The sequence below is a fragment of the Scyliorhinus torazame genome, chromosome 22 (genome assembly GCF_047496885.1).
Source record: "Scyliorhinus torazame isolate Kashiwa2021f chromosome 22, sScyTor2.1, whole genome shotgun sequence".
NCBI lineage: Eukaryota > Metazoa > Chordata > Chondrichthyes > Carcharhiniformes > Scyliorhinidae > Scyliorhinus > Scyliorhinus torazame.
The window spans coordinates 66,632,513-66,652,875 of record NC_092728.1 but is presented as its reverse complement, the minus strand read 5'-3'; the positions used below and the strand labels follow the sequence as shown (position 1 = coordinate 66,652,875).

The 20,363-nt window shown below is 44.3% G+C and overlaps 1 protein-coding gene across 15 annotated transcripts in view; it reads right to left on the bottom strand.

Moving 5' to 3' along the window:
- tncb (tenascin Cb) overlaps nucleotides 1-20,363 on the bottom strand; it is a 417,727-nt gene that overhangs the window by 65,561 nt on the left and 331,803 nt on the right. For 9 of the 15 annotated variants that reach the window (XM_072488244.1, XM_072488246.1, XM_072488245.1 and 6 more), the window contains 5 exons: nucleotides 17,287-17,550; nucleotides 16,491-16,676; nucleotides 12,782-12,871; nucleotides 5,875-6,138; nucleotides 1,412-1,678 (listed from right to left, as the gene is read on the bottom strand). In XM_072488244.1, coding sequence (XP_072344345.1) covers nucleotides 1,412-1,678; nucleotides 5,875-6,138; nucleotides 12,782-12,871; nucleotides 16,491-16,676; nucleotides 17,287-17,550 — 1,071 coding nt within the window. The remainder of the gene's footprint in view (nucleotides 1-1,411; nucleotides 1,679-5,874; nucleotides 6,139-12,781; nucleotides 12,872-16,490; nucleotides 16,677-17,286; nucleotides 17,551-20,363) is intronic. The other 6 variants (XM_072488247.1, XM_072488252.1, XM_072488254.1 and 3 more) reach the window with 1 other exon arrangement.

Below are 20,363 nucleotides of genomic sequence, written 5' to 3'. Positions count from 1 at the left end.
GCCTTAATTAAACATCTGAGCTGCGGGATTCTCCATCGAAGGGAACCTCCGCTTCGCCGGCAGCGCACCAACGCCCGTGGGTTTCCAAACGGCGTGGGGATGGCCACAACGGGAAACCCCATTGGCTGGCTGCGAGAACGGAGAATCCCGTTGCCGGCATGGGAGCGCCGCGCTGAAAAGTGGGGCTGGTGGGTGGAGGATCCCATGGAATCTTTAGCAGCATTTCTTTAAAGTTGAAGAACCACTCCCTGTGTTACTTGCAACAGTTTCTTAAAGGAGTAAAATACTGTGAAGAAAGATGTCCTCAGCGTGGGATAAGAATAATACTAACTGCAGCATGACAAAATTAATAACGAGCAGAATGTTATTTTGAAATTTATCACAATTGCTTTGCCATGACTGAAAATCAAAATGCCTGCAGAATGCGTTTACTGTGCTGTGGTACTTCGGAACGTTACATTGCTGAGGTTTCAATATTAAAACTGCCCAGTTAGTATATTTCGAATCAGATTGCCTGGTAACATGCCAGCTAGAAATGGAGTTCATCCTATTTTCGTGGCACATGGTATTTTCATCTGAAAGCTTTAGGCATTGAGTTTGATAAAACTTGCAAAGTCACAGACTCTTATTCTTACTCTTGTCAAAATTGCAGGTGCATTAAGAATTCATGTTCCTGATAGCTAAAGAGGTCATTGAATGAGATTTCATAAACATTTTCCTGATCCATAGTGTTGTTTGCATCACCTACATGCATCTATGCATACACACAGACATGGCCATATGTCATCAGTTAGTTAGTAGTAATGAATGAATTACTGAAATAAAAGATTTTAAAATAATTCTCCACAATAGTGGAGGTTTCTTTTATTTCAATATTCCTACAAGGCCTTCATGCTGAACAAAGCAACAATCCTTTGAGTCTATGTCAGTTCCATCCAACATTTAAATGTCATATTGAGGTATATTAGTTGGTTTGCACATATTGCATCGTTAACAGCTTTGGGGATCTAAAAGCTTAACATATATCTGTAATAAGCAGAGTCATTAAACTAGTCACGGACCTGTAAGAAGATGAAAATGGATGCCATTTGGTTAAAAGCAATTATACTTTATGTTTAGTTAGGCAGGTTCCAGTTGAGACACTTGGATGATGCCATTATCATTCAGGACTGAAGGAGAAGCAGGAAAAGTTAGTATTCTACTGACTATATCCAGCATGGAGCAGTTGGAAGGAGTCAACTGTGGGAAAGCTCACATATTTCCAGTGGATCCTACTCTTCTATAAGATCCATGGAATATGCTGCAGAACATAGCTTGCCCTTTCAAATAGGTTTCATGTACAGCAGCAAGCACATGATGCGAACCATCAGTAAACAATGTTAAGATGGAACTGCAGTATCTGGTAAAATACCTGTAGTGACAGATCCGACCAGGGGCTCTGTTCTTGCTGTGCCTCGAAGAGCCATAAGCGTCACCACATACTCAGTGGCAGGCTTCAGATCAGTGAGAGCGACTGTAGTCTGGTCTCCCTTCACAATAACCTGCTGCGTTTCTCCATGGGTTTTAGGATTATAATTCACAACAAACATGTCAATGGGAGCTAAAGGAGCTTCCCAAGCCACTGAGGTACTTGTGGGAGTTACCTCAGAGAACTTAAGACCTCGCAGAGCTTCAAGGCCTGTGGAATTTTTTTAAAGAGTAGAGAATTGCACATGAATCCATCTGGTAATACTTCTATGTTATATATATTCTTCTGAACTGTGACAAATGTGAGCTAAGAAAGTACACCATGACAAAGATAGTTTACAATTTACCCTCCATGTTCTTCGACAACTGTCGACCTTTCTTATTTCTAATCGTTGTCTGTTATTGTATAATGTTGAAGTAAAGTGCAAAATGGGCACAATAATTGCATTAGAATGCAACGACATACTAATAAAATAGCTTTGCAAAGAACATTTGATAGGTCAAACAACAAAAAACTTCAACCAAAAAAAGTCAATAACATATTGTTTGACCATAAGAAATAATTCTCAAAATAAAGAGTATGCACTTCGATACTGAAACCACATCAAATCATTCTGACCTGAAAATTGAAATCAATAATTATTTCTTACTGTTTGATGTAATTTATATCATGAATTGACTAGGTTAAAAAAATACCAATTATATAACTGCCTATTGGGAAAAAAAAGTATCATGCAAGATTAGACAAATTATTTTAATGTATTTTATAAAATGGCGCTGCTTTTCAAAGGTTTAGGTGTCATTACGCTTCACAAAAATCTCTATTATAATATAGAAATGTAACAGAAACTGCTGGAAATAAACAGCAAGTTCATCAGTATCTATAATCAGAAATGACCCCTAAATAGTTTTTGTTAAAACCCTTTATAAGGGCTTTGTTTAATATAAAGGGCCTTCTTTTGAAATATCAATCCACCTTATCCTTCTCTAGATACGAATGGACTTTGTGTGTTTCCAGCATTTTATCTCTATTTGGAGATTCAGATATCCTTCACCTTTAGTTGGCTCATATTATAGAAACTTTCTATTTTATTAATCTGTCCTCAGTTTTTATTCCCTCATACCTTCTGAAAAGTATACAGAGGTGTGGAATTAAACTCAGAGCTAGTTTCTGTCCGGATCCTGCCAGCTGGTATGTTGCAGGTGCCAAAATGGGTGTGTGGAGGGTGTAGATTACTTACAGGCAGAGGACAATTGGGTGGTCAAAGAGTGCCCGTTGGCTTCCAGGGAAATAGTAGAAGAGTCCCCCAAGAAGATGGGGGCATGGGTGGTATTGGGGACAGGTGAGGCCACAATTTTGCTTGCGGGGCATTGAGAAACAATCCTGCCCATTGAGGCCCAATAAGACATGCTTTTGGCTTACAAGAAAGCCTTTTTGTCCTTTCCACCACTGTTGGCATGCCTCAAGTTGGAGCAAAGCTGTGCCAGCATTCCCACTCGTGATCTGATTAAACAACATTGACTGTATAGGACTTAAATTCACAAGCTTCCTGCTTTGCTTTATGTGGGCATCTGCAGAACCCCGCAGGTTAATAATGAAGATGGCCAGAGAAGGTCCAGCTCCCAATGGGTAAGTAGCCTAACTAAGCCAAATCAACCTCTTAAACCATACCAAATATTGAAACGTTCTCATTGTTTATATACTAAGTTGTTATCCATATTTGCTTTTCAACTTTGAAAATAGATAAAAAAGGGTTGATAAAAGCTGAGAGTTTAACATAGCTTTGATAGCTTGACGGAAATTGGTCAGAGGAGGATGCAGTATCAAAAGAGTTAGGAGATTGTGATGAACACTATGAGAACCCTTACAATACAATGAAAATGACAGAAGCAATTTGTATATTTTATATTAGCTTGAAAGCGCTAAAAACTAAGGGAAAATAACAAAAATCAAAGTAAAATTATAAATGTATTTACTTCTTTAGCTATTTATTCAGCCAATCGTTGAAGCTCTCTGGTTCCAATTCGCTAGAAAGTTTAATTTGTTGTTTTAGCAACCCTTGTTTTTTATTGGTGTGTAGCAGATCTTAATTTACCCATTGTGGCTTTTTTTCAAATGCAAGTAAGTTGGTTAGCTCAGTTGATTATATGGCTAATATATGGTTCAGAATAACACCAATAGCACGGGTTCAATTCCTGTTCCAGCTGAGGTAGACTTGGGACCTGCCTCCACGCCTGCTCTATGCTTGAAGTGGAGTGGTGGCCCTGAATCAAATGTCTGTCTCTAAAAGAGAAAGTTGCCTATGGTCCCCTGTAGACTATGACTCGTCACCTACCTAATTATGTAAGATTAAGGGAGAAGATCCATGGGTGCATCAGTATTGCTTTTAAATTAGAATTTTGTTATATTCAAACAATTAAATAACATGGCTTCACAGTCCATTGGGGGATATTTTGTAGTTATTACAGTGATGCTCTCTTCCTTGCTAATTTTTCATCTTCCCTTCACTGGATGCTTCATGCAGTTTAGTTCCATGGACACTTGATCTGTGGGACCAAACCAACGTCATCCCCATGTGTGTGTGCAATAAGTCTCGGTTCCCAACATCAGTAATCTATATTAGTCAGGAGAGGCCAATAATTTTCTCACCTGATATCCAAGCACGAGCATTTCCAACTGTGATAGCAAATTCCCACAAATTTCTCCCTTAATAACCCCAAGAAGACTTAACTCAATTGTTGCCACCCTTAACCGCACAAACTGGAGATCATTCCTGACCTCTGCCTTCCTTGCCTGTACTAGTTCAACTACTCCATTGAGGGGAAGGGAGGCAATTTTCTGAATAAAAAAATGGTCTTCTGGAAATTCATCCACTTGAATACACATCAGAAAATGTCAGGCACATTGGCCCCCATATAAACTGCTGAGCTTTAGTGGGTGGGGGGGGGGGGGGGGGGGGGAGGCTATTCCATTAGCTTTCAAAAAAGTGCATAAATGTGCTCAAAGGTCAAGAAAGCACGGCTTCCTTTACAAAAAAATGACAGTATACTAATTCTGCACCAGAGAAAGATTTCTCTGGACTGTCTCGAAAGGGAAACACATGCAGACTGTCCGTCTGGCAACCTGAATAATGGTATTACTTTAAATAAATTCCATCTTCCACTTTCAGTCACAATTGACAAGTTTTGAAAGTGGAATGAGGGAGCTGCTCATATCCATATAAAACAGTGGATTTGTTTAATGTTGTGCAGAAGAAAAAAATATATAAAAGTCTGCTCTTTTGTTTGGCTGGAAGTTTGACTCCCACACCATGTGGTGTACTTGCACACATAATTAATAAATCTTCTGTCTTGTGCTGCTTAATGCAGTAGTCACAGTATAGTACAATAGTCGACCCAGTTTATTTTTGCTTCTTACATTTAAAGGCAATGGTGACCTACCTATGGTTCTTTTTCACAATTTTACATCAGTATTGAAATAGAACCTCCTGGGTGTGCATTCCCAGAAAGCTTGCACAAACTGAAATGGTGGATAATACCTGAACTGTGTATTGACATTCTCATTCCATCGTCTCACACACGTAAGGGCTGGGACCCAGCTTCCTATTCCAATATTCATGTCTTTGTGAATTACACATTCTTTATCATCAAATTATTGCACAAGTTAAATGTAGAGTTGCCCAAACATTGCATTACTATTAGTCAATTAAACCTGCAAATGCACCTACACCACAGAATTGAGTGTGCAAAGATGTGGTATCTGCAAAGGGCCTCACATACATGCCACCTTTATTGAGAAGCCTGCAATCACCCAATATATATTACTGCCTTTTGAGCCTCTGGAAGCAGGTTCATCACTATATTTATGTATTACCACATGGATGTATTAATTTTTTACCAGTTTGTGCCAGATTATATAGACTGGCTCCCTAACACTGTCAAACTACGCTTTTGGTGGAAAAAGGAATATCCATGAGACAAAACTATTTAGACTGATGTATCTTCACTTTTAATATTTCCAGTTTGCTAATGAAACCAACAGAGGGACATTTTAACCTCCGGTGTTCATCAAAACACTCACAGGATTGGGCTGAAGGAAAGGAGAAGTTAATACTCCGCCTAATATTATTTCCCATTGCCTTCAATAGAGAGTAAACCCAGGGGGGCTGGGAAACCAGTGTTACACACAATCGCAACAGTTTACATGACGGGCGGATGGAGTTAATATCGCTCCCCCTAGAAACCCCACCTTTGTGCTTTGGAAAGAAGCAGCATTGGCTGACAGAATCTCTGTAGAGAAAGAACTTTCTTGAAATATTTGTCGCAACACAGATTAAACTTTAGCAGAATTTACAAAAAACACAAAAAGTGAAGAGATCAAAATGGCACTCAGAAGGTCTTCCTTACCTGTAGAAGCACTGGTGGTGGAGGCCCTGCTCCTCTGTTTACCTCGCTGTGCTATGAGAATAATGGTGTACTCAGCTGCAGGGTTGAGCCCAGTCAGGATGTATGAGACAGCATCAGCGGCCACAATCTCCTCGTTCCTCTCACCAATTGATGAGATATAGATGATGTAGTAATGATCTATTAATGCCAGCGGGCGTTTCCATGCCAAAGTGATTGTGCTCTCTGTTGTCTCGACCACTTTCAAGTCTCTTGGACTGTCTAAGTCTGCAGTAGCAAATAATTAGAAGGTGTAAGTGCAGTTCTTTCTTGATCTGGGGCTGGTTTAACTCAGTGAGCTAAACAGCTGGTTTGTGATGCAGAACAAAGCCAGCAGCGGCGGGTTCAATTCCCATACCAGCTGAGAATTCAGAATTCTCCCTCCGTGTACTCGAACAGGCACCGGAATGTGGCGACTAGGGGCTTTTCACAGTAAATTCATTGCAGTGTTCATGTAAGTCTACTTGTGACAATAAAACGATTATTACTATTATAATGCCTGGGCTTGAGTATATTACATACTATGGAACTTTGCCATATGGGCCAGGAACTCAAGTTTGATCCCGACTTAGCCGATCTTACGTAGGGCGATGGAAGAGATCCAGCTATTGGCTTCTGGGCAACTGACCAGTGAAGGAGAAAATAACTCAGCCAGGGTCTTTGTTCCCGATTTCTATCCATGTTGGCAGCATTGCCTGCCCACTATAGCCTGTGACTCTCACTATCTTGACTGATACACGAGAAAATTCTTACACAGATCGGATGCTAAAAAGCAACCAACGGCTGTTAACCATTCATAGCAAGGGCCAGGAAACGAAGACAGAAATTGGAGGGAAAATATGGTGTAAATAACAATACTGATCTGTAACTCAGTGACCTTAAAAAGAAATTTGCTAGATTGGTTTGCATTGTTTTAATTAATAACTGTATTTCTGTTGCAATAAAACTTCCAAGTAACTGGATTTTCTGTGGTAATATGATGAGACAATTTTGGCACTGGATGTGATGTATTGTTTTCATGATATGAATGCCTTTGTTGTCTGGTTACTAAGGCTTATTGTCCTGTATTTAATGTATTAAACAAAGTTCACAGTGGGAAACTTTTTAATATTCAATTTACTCCAGAACTCTCCATAAATCATGAGTGTCAGAATCGTGAGGCATGATGAAGCTTTTCCTCCCTAGTGGAGGAAATCAGCTTCATTCCAAAGTTCCTGTACAATATGTTGTACCTATAAACAGATCAAACATCTGTTTTCTTTTTAAAAACTATTTGTACCTTTTTAAAAATTTGTTCTTGGGATGCTGGCTGGGTCAGCATTTGTTGCCCATCCCGAATTGCCCTTGAACTGAGTGGCTTGCTAGGCCATTTCAGAAGGGGACAGTGAAGAGTCAACCTGCATTGCTGTGTGGGTCTGGATTCACATGTAGACCAGACCGGGTAAGGGCGGCAGATTTTTTTCCCTGAAGGACATCAGTGAACAAGATGTTTATTTTTTACGACAATCCGCAATGGTTTCATGGTCATCACAAGACTTTTTAATTCCAGATTTTAATTGAATTCAAATTTGACCATCTGCTGTGTTGGGATTCAAAACCAGGACTGCAGAGCATCACCCTGGGTCTCTGGATTACTAGCTCAGTGACAATAGCACTCTGCCACTGCCTCCCTGAATAAGTATTTATTCTAAGTATTTATGTTTTTGGAAGTGAGAGGGGTGCTTTGACACTTTCCATCTACCCCCTGTGAAGTGATTCTGAGAGATCATACTGAAAGTCAGTCATAAAAATGGAAAGTAAGTGCTGGAAAAAAGCAGCAGATTTGGCAGCATCTGGGTAGAGAGAAAAACAGAGTTAATGCTTTGGGTCCAATATGACTCATTTTCGGAAGTCAAAGAACAAAGAACAAAGAAATGTACAGCACAGGAACAGGCCCTTCAGCTCTCCAAGCCTGCGCCGACCAAGTTGCCTGTCTACCAAAAAGCTTTTACACTTCTAGGGCCCATATCCCTCTATTCCCATACTATTAAAGTATTTGTCAAGACGCCCTTAAACGTTATTATTGTACCTGCTTCCACCATCTCCTCCGGCAGTGAGTTCCAGGCACCCACTACTCTGTGTAAAAAACGGCCCTCGCACATCTCCACTAAACTTTGCCCCTCACACCTTAAACCTATGTTCCCTAGTAATTGACTCTTCCATCCTGGGGAAAAACTTCTGACTATCCACTCTGTCCTTGCCCCTCATAATTTTGTAGACTTCTATCAGGTCATGCCTCAACCTCTGTCGTTCCAGTAAGAAGTCTTACAACACCAGATTAAAGTCCAACAGGTTTGTTTCAAGTCACTAGCTCTCGAAGCACTGTTGCTTCCTCAGATGAAAGGAAGGAGCAGTGAGGAAGGAGCAGTGCTCCGAAAGCTAGTGATTTGAAACAAACCTGTTGGACTTTAACCAGGTGCTGTAAGACTTCTTACTGTGCTCACCCCAGTCCAACACTAGCATCTCCATATCATGTCTGTCGTTCCAGTGAGAACAAACTGAGTTTATCCTACCTTTCCTCATAGCTAATGCCCTTCATACCAGGCAACATCCTGGTAAACCTCGTCTGTGTATATATCTTCTGGTCATATTGGGCTCGAAAGGTTAACTCTGTTTCTCTTTCCACAGATGCTGCCAGGCCTGCTAAGTTTTTCCAGTACTTTCTGTTTTTATTTCAGATCTCCAGCATCTGCAGTATTTTGCTTTGATCAAAAAGGCAGTCAATTATGGCTGGTATGGGTTTGTGGGGGTTACCATGTTGATGTGATGAATGCAGGACCTTTGATTGTTGCCCTGCTTTGTGTGGAGTGATTAATGTGTCAAGCAACTTGAGCTTAAATGGTAAAATGTATGGTGTGACATGGTTATTATTATGAAAGCTGCACCACCTCTCCCTGCTCCCCTATTGCTAAATTACCTGGACAAATGTAAGAATGCAACATTTCAAAGAATCACAACAATTTATACTACAGAAGAAAAAGGTACTGATTTGTTGGTAAGTTGATTCTGATTGGTTGACACATTGCCATGGACAAAGCACCAGGGAACTATAGGCTCCCAATGTTTCTGGGGAGTTCAGAGTCAACTTACCAGCCAATCAGCCGTGTTTACTCCTGTAATATAAATTACCGGGATCATTTGAGATTTGGCATTCTTGCATTTGTCCTGATGAGTGCAAGACAAAAGGCTTCAGAAATATGTCTCACTTTTCAGCAATATTCAAATTCTATACTACCAAGTGACTCTTAATATATATGTTGTTGTCGCTAAGGTGTAATTCTTGTTACCTTTAAGAGGAAACAGAGGCAAGAAACCAAGAGTTGAATTTTACAGCTCAACTTCTGACATATAGGAAGGCGGTGGGGCAGATGTGCATATAAAATGGTTGGTCAGCCCACCTCCCTCCCACCCATACCCAACCTGTCCTCCATATTATGGAGGTGGGGGGGTTGGGTAAAGTGTCAGCCTACCCACCCTCCCACACTTGTGTTTAATGAGGTCACTAAAGAGGCCAAATAGCAGAAAGTTAAGGAACTCATTACAAATGTGCCACAATAATACATACGGTGGGGTTAAGTGGAAGGAAGGCTGCCAGCCCCGCAGGTTTCCTTGAACACACGAGATTGGGCAGAAAAGGCCGCACCTGTACATTCTTTTGGTGGGGATGTGGATGAGGAGGGGGGAGGGGCGGTTGGGGCTAGCTTCCTTTCTCCCACCACCTTTGTTTCTCCCTCCCGGCCTCTAAAACCCAACACTCCACTCCTCTCCACCTGATCCGGACTTACCTTAAAGTTAGGTGTCCATGCTCTTAATCCCTGGGGATTTCATGTGGTCCCAATTGCAACCTTGACTTGCTTTTGGTGCTGGCAGACTAACAAGCTTCTGGTCAATCTGACTGAGGGCAGGGCCTCCTGGGCGGGATTCTCCAATCCTCCGCGCCGGAATCAACCTGGCGGGGGGGCGGAAAATAACCGTTCAGGCCGTAAATCCGGCAAGACGGCACTTCCGTGTTCCTCCGCGGACCCGCCAGTCCCACGTGCGCGGTCCACGTGGCGCCAGTCGGGGGCCGTTGGAACAGGCCCCCACGGCGATTCTCCGCGGTCAACTGGCCGAACTCCCGCCGGCGTGGTTTACATGTGGTATCACCCGGCGGGAGCTGGGACCCGCGGCCGCGGTGGGGGTCATGGTGGGGGTATCTGACTCCGGGGGGGGGGGGCCTCAATGATGGCCAGGCCCGCGATTGGGTTCTACCGATCGGCAGGCTATCGCGATCTGGGAGGGACCTACCTTCCTCCGCGTGGGCCCACTGTGCAGCTCTGCCATGTCGGCGGAACTCGCGCCGAGGTGGGCCGCCGCGCACATGCGCGGTCACGCATTCTGGCTAGCAGGGCCCCGCCGGCAGGCAGAGCTGTGGGACACACGTCGGGGCTCTGCTAGCCCCCTGGAAAACGGAGAATCACCCTGGACCTTTGAGGAAAAAGCCCGGAGTGATTCTCGCCCGTTTTCCAGCGGGCGTGGGTACATAGTCCTCAGAAGGGAGAATCTCGCTCCCTGTCTCTATGGACAGAATTCCTACTCTTACATCAGTAAGGCAGCCTCCAGTGTACTATGGCTGCAGGACAGCCAGACTGGGGAGGGGGTGAGGGGGGTTGGGTGGGGGCAGGTGGTGGTGTGGAGGGGAGAGGGCTGAGGGTGAGGAATACATGTCCCCATAAAATTCACCCACAACTGATTCTGGTCATCAAGAGCCAATGTTGTGAGGTGGGCTTAAGAAATTTAGATTTGTTATTTTCAGGGAAGAGAAGGTTACGAAATGACTTCTTTTGCAAAGGATTGCTTCACTTGGGAGGGTCATTGAAAGAAACAACTTTCAAAGGTAGAAATTGGGTACGATAAATTTGTGGACACTATTTTTAGGTATTTAACATCTGTTGTAGGACCCTCTTCCCCTACAAGAGGGATCCATATACAGGGGTAACAAAATTGATCGTACATTTGGATTTCCAGAAGACATTTGATAAGGTGCCACACAAAATGTTAATACGTAACGTACGGGTGCATGGAGTTGGGAGTTCCTTTATTCTTTCATGGGATATGAGCATCTCTGGCAAAGTCTGCATTTGCTACCCCTCCCTAATTGCTCTTGAACTGAACATTTCAGAGAAGAGTTAAGAGTCAACCACATTGCTGTGGGTCTGGAGTCACACAGGCTAGACGGGGTAAGGATGCCAGATTTCCTTCCCTAGACGACATTCATGAACCTGGAGGGTCTTTACAACGATCATTGATAGTTTCATAGTCACCATCACGGAGACTAGCTTTATATTCCAAATTCATGAATTGAATTTACGTTCCATCAAAAAGTAATATATTGGTATGGACGGATGATTGGTTGCTGGCAGGAAGCAGGGTGTCGGGATAAATTATTTTCAAGTTGCCAGCTTGCGACTAGTGGTGTGCTGCGAAGATCATTGCTGGAATCTCAGTTATGTACAAACTATATTAGTGACTTGGAAGAAGGACAGATAATAATGTATCTAAATTTGCTGATAACACAAAGTTGGGGAGAATGTAAGCTTTCAGGAGGATGCAATGAAGCTGCAAAGTGATATAGACCAGTTAAGTGAGCAGGCAACAGATGATATTTATGTATGGAGTATAATTGTGGGATTTCAGTCGTAAGAAAAGAAAAGGAGACTACTTTTTAAGAGGTGCAAAACTTGTAAATATTGATGTTCAGAGAGATTTGGGTGTGCTCGTACATGGAACACAGATAGTAAGCATGCAGGTAGAGCAAGGAATTAAAAAGGCAAATGGCATGCTGGTCTTTATTGCAAAGGGATTGAAGCACAAAAATAAAGAAGTCTTGCTACAAAGTCCAGGCCTTTGGTGAGACGACATCTGGAATACTGTTTGCAGTTTTTGGTCTCCATATTTAAGGAAGAATATACTTGTATTGGAGACAGTTCAGAGAACGTTTACCAGCTGATTCCCTGGGATGACAGGGTTGTCCTGTAACGCTGATAAAATGGGCCCTATATTTCCTGAAATTTAGAGGAATGCAAAGTGGGGCGGGATTCTCCTGCCGCGCCTGACCGGTGACCGGAGGATCCCGCCCGAGGTCAATGGACTTTTCCATTGTCCGCGTCTCGTGGAAGAATCCAGTCCATGATTTAATTGAAACATACAAAATTCTGAAGGGGCTTTATGACTGGGTAAACACTAAGAGGTTGTTTCTGTTGGCTGGAGAATCTAAAACACAGGGGCACAATCTTAGGATACGTGCATGATCCTAACTGAGATGAGGAAAAGTTTCTTCACTCAAAGGGTCATGATTCCTTGGAATTCTCATGTTCAAACATTGAATATATCGAAAACTGGGTTAGACAGATATTTGGTTGGAATTTTCTGGCTGTTAACGCTGGTGGGATCTTATGCCCCACCGTCGACACCCCCCCACCATGGGTTTCGCGGCAGCAAGGGGTGCATTCAGCAGGAAACCCGTTGCCACAAGCGGGACCAGAAGACCCCGGTGCCAGAATACGCCATGGAGCGGGAGGAAAATCCTGCTATTGGTCTCTCAAGTGATGTGGGGGATGGGCAAAAAAGTGCAGTTGATATCTAAAATCAACCATGATTGTATTGAATTGTGGAGTAGGCTGGATGGGCCATGTGGTCTACTCCTCCTCCAGTCTGTTATGGCATTCTTATATCAGCAACTCACTCCAAAGATGTCAATGTGATGCCCAGAATAATTGCTGCCCCTTTAAGTTCTCCTTTACTGTAACAGTAATCAATCATCTCAGTTTGCAATCTGATGCCTAGGTCTTACCTGTGGCTATGTTAATAGTAGCAGGGGCACTCTCTCGGTGGCCTTTAATGGCGCTGACTCCAAAACCATATTCGGTACCGGGCTGCAGATCTGAATAATGCAAAATTATTCTCATTTAATTAAAAAATGTAATGCAACTATAAAGCAGCAGATTATTGCTCTCTAGGCTGCCATTCTGTTAATACAACACAACAACATAGGGCGAGATTCCTCCTCCCACCATCGCCCCCTGCGGCATTTGTTCTGGTAGCAGAAACGGCTTGCCACTGGCCAGCGGTGGGATCTTCTGGTCCTGCCGATGTCTACAGCATGGCGCACCTACCCCAATGCCAGGGAACCCGTCACAGAAGATCCCACTGGCAGGGAGGGCCGAAAAATACTGCCCATAATTTATACTTCAAGGAAACATCCTGAAATGTGCAATTCCAACATGTCCAAGATATGTTTACTTAAGGACCGATGATTGTACAATGTTTGTGATGTAAAATATCCATGGGATGCTTGTTACCCTTCTGAAATAATTAGGAGAGATCATTCTGGGTCTGGCCTTGATAACATAGGCTGAGTGTTGGGAATTCGAGCAGGCTGAAGCGCATACTTGTAATAGAAGTTGTCCAATTTTGCTTCATTCATATGAATGGAAGAAAAAGCAGGCAGGTTCCTTTTCAGATGCGCACTCTGATCCAGATGTACTAATATTTGCTGCCTGAGGCAAATCGGTGCAATTGTATAGGCTGAGAAAAATCAATTCTCCAAAGTGGAATTCATAGGAATTAAAAGGCGCCTATTACGTAACATACTTTGTTATTTTCATGTTTTACAGCTCTAAAAAAAATTTTTACTTTTCAAAAAGGGTCAATTAAAAGATTAATTTTGTTTGGTGATATGTTTTTGCTCAGTTAGCCATAACTTGAGACTATTCGGTGCTCTCACTCAATGACTGTTAAATAAATGTTAAGAAGTTCTATAGCATTCAAGGCTATGGACCAAGTGCTGCAAAATGGGATTAGAATAGGGAGGTGCTTAATGGCCAGTGCAGTCACAGTGGGCCAAAGGGGCTATTTTCTGTGCTGTAAATCCCTCAGACACTTAAAAAAAAAACATTTAGAGTACCCAATTATTTTTTTTTCCAATTAAGGGCCAATTAACGTGGCCAATCCACCCAACCTGCACACCTTTGGGTTGTGGGGGTGAAACCCACGCAGACATGGGGAGAATGTGCAAACCCCACACGGACAGTAACCCAGGGCCGGGATTCGAACCCGGGTCCTCAGTGCCGCAGTCCTAGTGCTATCCACTGCGCCATATGCTGCCCAATCCCTCAGACTCTATGGTGGATTGAGTTGTCCATTCCGTGGAGCAAAAATCCAGGAAGTGAATAGAAATTAATCAGCAGGTCTTTTTTGTGGAAATGAGGGATCCTGATGATGGACTGGGGCCTACACTCAAGGCTGAAAAGAGTAGGAAACACAAAGCTGTGGTCCTCAGGAAATCCAAGCTTGGGGTTCCATGGCAAAAGACAACAAGAGGAGAAAAAAAATTAAGGTAAGGTGTTCTCGATATGGTCCTGTTAGATGAAGTGCTCAAGCAGGAAATCATGTAAAGAGCCTTGACTTCAATCATTCGCTTCTAACAAAAATAGTTGATTCAGAAGAACCCGTTCTGTTCCTTGAGGTATTTCAATATGCAATAAAGAGTAGGAAACATTTTTTTAATCCCACACGGGTATGAACTAGTGACCTCATAAATCCAGGGCTTATAAAGAAAAATAACAATTCTTTTGAAGATGTTAATGCTGCTAAATGAATGATTCTGGTTTGGGGCTGCTATTGTTTTGATAATCGAGTCATTAATTTACAGTTTTCCCGAAATTTGTGGTGACAATTCAACACTACTTCCAACAGATAACTCAAGATGGGGAATAGCAACATGGAAATGATAGAGAATTACAAGTATTATACAGTATAAAAGCACCTAGAAACGTATTTGAGGGGCTCTTGAGACAGTCCTGGGTTTGTGTATTCTCATACGCATCATTGCATGATGTCCCAGCCCTTTGTCTTTTGTGGGTTGTGCAGATATGAACACTGAAGCCTTAGAAGTCACATCCAAATTTCTCATTTGCTTGAACATCTTTCAAATCCAAAGAATCCCTACAGTGAAGAAGGAGGCCATTCAGCCCATCGAGACTGCACCGACCGTTTGAAAGAGCACTCTATCTGGGCCCACACCGCACCCTATCTCTGCAACCCCTCACATTAATCTTGACCAGTCCTTGTACATCTTTTTTTTAAAATTTAGAGTACCCAATTATTTTTTCCAATTAAGGGGCAATTTAGCGTGGCCAATCCACCTACCCTGCACATCTTTGGGTTGTGGGGGTGAAACCCACGCAGACACAGGGAGAATGTGTAAACTCCACACTGACAGTGACCCAGAGCCGAGATTCGAACTCGGGTCATCAGTGCCGTAGGCAGCAATGCTAACCACTGTGCCACTGTGCTGCCCTCCTTGTGCATCTTTGATATTAACAGATCGTGGCATCGTAATTTAGGATTTATCAAATCAGGCAATGGTGGTGAAATTTCTCTGCTATAATGGAAAAGAAATCGAGCTTCTAAATGGTGCTTCTGATTCTCTGTGAGCCCATTTCACCCCCGAAAAACATTGGAGACAACCATTTCCAAACATTATTAGCTACAAACGCCAAGCAGAGCAAATGAGTGCAAATTAGAATTGCATGGACTTCATGGGCTGGAAGATGGCATTAGAAAAGATAGGTGCTTGATAGCCGGCAGAGACACGATGGGCCAAAGGGCCTCTTTCTGTACTGTAAAACTCTATGGGGGGCAAAATGGAGACTTAGTGTTCGCACCGACATAACACGACGGCGCAAAATGGGCACGAGGATGACCGATGCTGACCCCCACAGGGGGCCAGCACGGTGCTGGAGTGGTTCACGCTGCTCCAGCCTCCCTTCCCTGCAGCAAATGGGCGCCGTGCCAACCCGCGCATGCGCTGTTGGGCCGCGCCAACCTGCGCATGCGTGGGGGTCTTCTTCAGTGCGCCGGCCCCTACGCAACATGGCGTGGGGGTTCAGGGGCCGGCCGCGCAACAAAGTAGGCCTGGGGCGGGAGAGGCCGGCCCGTCGATCGGTGGACCTCGATCGCGGGCCAGACCCCATCGGAGGCCCCCCCCCCCCCCTTGGTGAAGGAGTGCTTTTCCCTGCCCCACAGGCCGCCCCGACCCTTCGCGCAGAGTTCCCGCCGGCAGCGACCATGGGTGAACGGCGCCGGCGGGACTCTGCTTTTTCCGCGCGGCCGCTCGGCCCATCCGGGCTGGAAAATCTGCGGCCCGGCCGATTCCAGCGGCCCGCGGCCGGCGTCGCGTCAAACGCGCCGGCGCAAATGCCGCCGATTCTCCGCACCTTGGGGCGTTGTGGCGCGGTTGCGGCGATTCTCCGGCCCGGCGCGGGGCTCGGAGAATCGCGCCCTGTGACTGTGTGATCTTGTGGTGAAGTGGTTTGGTCTCCTTTTATTTTTAACATATCATTAAAAGCCCAAGTGTGTTCCAGTCAGATATTACATTCTAACCAGTCATCTTCAGTGGAATACAAGCTAATTAATACTAAAACGCTCCAAGGCAGTTTTGGACTTCCTGTCAATTTTTCAGATTCAGAAGAATACCCTGAGCTTAAAGGAAATATTACCAGAAATCTTAATTCTGGTGGTTGGTTGAGTGCTCCTTTGGACAGTGATTTCTTTGTGCTCTCCTCCTGCCAGTGGTGAATATTTAATCTTGTAACTATCGGCAGCAGCTTTGGTGTTTGTCCACTCCAAGGTGATGCTGTCAGCAGTTTGCAATTCGTTCCTGAGGTTTTTAGGAGCATCAAGATCTAGACGGAAAAACATAGCATTGGAGCAAGGGACACAAGAACAACAGAGGGGATTTTGAAGTCTACCATGAGCATTCAAGAGAATTAAAAGAGTCTTCAATCACAAACCAGGATACTGTACATTACAGTTTAACGGACACTTAATTACAAAGTAGTCCGAAGAACCAGGATTATATTGTTAAGCCTTAACAAAATAATGATATATTTGGGGAATGGTAGAGAAAATCAATTAACATTCTCACAATTAAGTGGTACTTATTGGTGCATTTTATAAATATTTCATTATAAAGTGACATAGCAACATTCAGAGATATCTATTGACTACAAAAAGTGAAAGCTGCATTATATATATTTGATTTATATTTATTTGATATATAATTGATATATTATTAATTGATTACCAAAAGAAGAAACTGAATTGTGAATAGACTGCACTGTACACAATGTTAGACAATGCTATGACAAAACACAAATGTCTTGCATTTATTTAGCACCATTAGCATCATTAAATAAGGAGCTATTATGCACAGCTAGTTCATGCAACTGTGACAAACTAGCACAATACGGAATTGTTGTAAATTATTTCACCAGTTTAAAAATATTGATTTACCTGTTGTGAAAGTATTGACAGCAGGAACACTTCTCATGTCCCCACGTTTAGAAACCAGAGAAACTTCATATTCAGTGTCTGGCTGAAGCTCGGCTATGGAAAAGGCTGTCTCCGTGTCAGGAAGTTCGACAGTTACTTTCTCACTGCCTGGAATCCCATAGGATAGGCTGATCTCCTCAATGCGGGCAGATGGTTTGAACCAGGTAATGTGAGCAGTGGTGTCTGTGACTTCATTTATTTCCACTTGGCTTGGCGCATCAATCACTGCGGGATTAGGCAGAGAATTTCATCATTCATCAACATCATGCAAGCATCACTGCATTTCCAGAAGACTTAACAAAATGATTAAGATCATAGAATCTCTGCAGTGCAGAAGGAGACCATTCTGACCAGCGAGTCTGCACAGACCTAAGATGCGGGATTCTCCCAGCCCGGGACCGGGCGAATCCCCGCAACCGGGCCACGCCGCCCCGACACCGGCACGCGATTCTCCGCGTTTGGCGCGGCGCTGGTCGCGGACCACTGTACGCGACCGGGCTGCCGATTCTCGGCCCGAGATGGGCCGAGCCGCTGCTCTGAAAAAGAGTCCCGCCGGCAGCGTCCACACCTGGTCGCAGGGAACTCTGCACACAGGGTCGGGGGGCGACCTGTGAAAGGGGGGGAGGTGGAGGGGGGTGTTGGCTCCGACCCCAGGGGGGCCTCCGATGGGGCCTGGCCCGCGATCGTGGCCAATTGATTGGCGGGCTGGCCTCTCGCTGCCCGGGCCTATTTCCTTTCGCACCGGCCCCTGAACTCCCGCGACATGTTGCGTCGGGGCCGGCGCGTTGAAGGAGGCCACTGCACAGACGCGGGTTGGCTCCGGCGGCACTGTGCATGCGCGGATCCCGCGGCACACAGTTCGCGCTGGGATGGGTGGCTGGAGCGGCATGAACCGCTCCAGCGCCATACTCGCCCCGACGGCGTGAACACTCTGCCGCCGAATGGGAGAATCCCGCCCATGGAGTATAGAGTATAGAACGTACAGTGCCATTCGGCCCATTGATTCTGCACCGACCCACTTAAGCCCTCACTTCCACCCTATCCCCCTAACCCAATAACCCCTCCTAAACCTTTTGGACACTATGGGCAATTTATCATGGCCATTCCACCTAACCTGCACATCTTTGTACTTTGGGAGGAAACCGGAGCACCCGAAGCAAACCCACGCAGACACGGGGAGAACGTGCAGACTCCGTACAGTCACCCTGCAGGGAATCGAACCTGGGACCCTGGTGCTGTGAATTCACAGTGCTAACCACGATGCTACCACTATGAAAGAGCACCCTACCTAGGGCCCCGTCCCAACCCATCCCCGTAACCCCGCCCAACCTGTGCATTCCTGGACATTAAGTGGCAATTTTAGCACGGTCAGTGTACCTAACCTGCACATCTTTGGTCTGTGGGAGGAATTGTGGATAGCACAATTCCTCCCACGGTAGCATTGTGGATAGCACAATTGCTTCACAGCTCCAGGGTCCCAGGTTCGATTCCGGCTTGGGTCACTAACTGTGCGGAGTCTGCACATCTTCCCCGTGTGTGCGTGGGTTTCCTCCGGGTGCTCCGGTTTCCTCCCACAGTCCAAAGATGTGCAGGGTAGGTGGATTGGCTATGATAAATTGCCCTTAGTGTCCAGAATTGCCCTTAGTGTTGGGTGGGGTTACTGGGTTATGGGGATAGGGTGGAGGTGTTGACCTTGGGTATGGTGCTCTTTCCAAGAGCCGGTGCAGACTCGATGGGCCGAATTGTCTCCTTCTGCACTGTAAATTCTATGAATCTATGAAACCGGAGCATCCGAGGGAAACCAACGCAGACGCGGATAGAAAGTGCAAACTCGGGTCCCTGGCGCTGTGAGGCGCAGTGCTAACAACCGTGCTTCCGAATATGATAAATCATTTTCTGAAACTAGTGTCTCCCACCTCACAGTGGGGCCTAACTTTAACGTGTTGTTTCTATTTAGTGGGTCAACACCTGGCGTAATAATAACAACTTAGTGCAGATGGTGCTCCACCTATCGGAGAGTTCAGGCTACCACTAAATTGGTTGAGAATTATTATTTCAGGCGGTGATATTCATTTGGCCTACTTGGGCCTTGGAAAATCTGACCGGCACTACTGATTTTGAGCAGCCTGATGACTGCTCCTTCAAGGCATTGCTGGAGGACTCATAAACTTGGAAAAATGTCTGTATTCTATGGAGCCCAAAGGAGCAGGAGTACTGCGGGCAGCTATGAGGCTGTTTGCCTTTTGATTGGTTTCATCATACTGGACTTAACCCCAGCAGGTAAGTTGTGTTGAGGTACCTAATTGATGCTGCTGACACTCTTTATTTATTCTGATGAGGCCTGGGAACAAATTTACTTCAGTTTCCTCGCTTCTTCTAATTTTGGTAGTTTGGGATACCAAGTAATTTTTGTTTCATTTTCCTAATTACAATGACTTACGCATTGATTTTCAGCTTGGCACATTTCCAGTCATTTTCCACAGGAAAAGATAAGGATAATTGCCTTGAAAGTAGGCCCTTTGAAAACCATCATATCAGCGATTACCAATTCTGTTTGGAATTCTTCTGTCTAGTTTTCTGAAGCTGGTTATCATCCCCACTTCAAATAATGAGCAAAGGAATTTCATCTCAGTACATGAAGCTAAACATTCAAAGTCTAATTTCAAAGCAAAAAGAAATTGTGCAGATTATATAAAAATACAAATGGTAAGAGAAGAGTTAGGGATTATTAATCCAATTCAAAGCTTCTATTTAATTAATTGTCGATTTTAACCCTTATCCACTAAAAGATACTACTTCTCAAAATTGTCATATCTGATTATCATGGAACCCATTTTTCTAGACTGGTGACGAGTGGTAGAAGGTGGCTCATTAATTAGCACTAGTGCCATACAGCGCCAGGGATTGGGGTTCAATTCCAGCCTTGTCTGTGTCAAGTTCACACATTCTCCCCATGTCTATGTGGGGTTCCTCCAGGTGTTCCGGTGTACTCCCAAGGTCCAAAGATGTGCAGGTTAGGTGGATTGGTCATTAGGAAT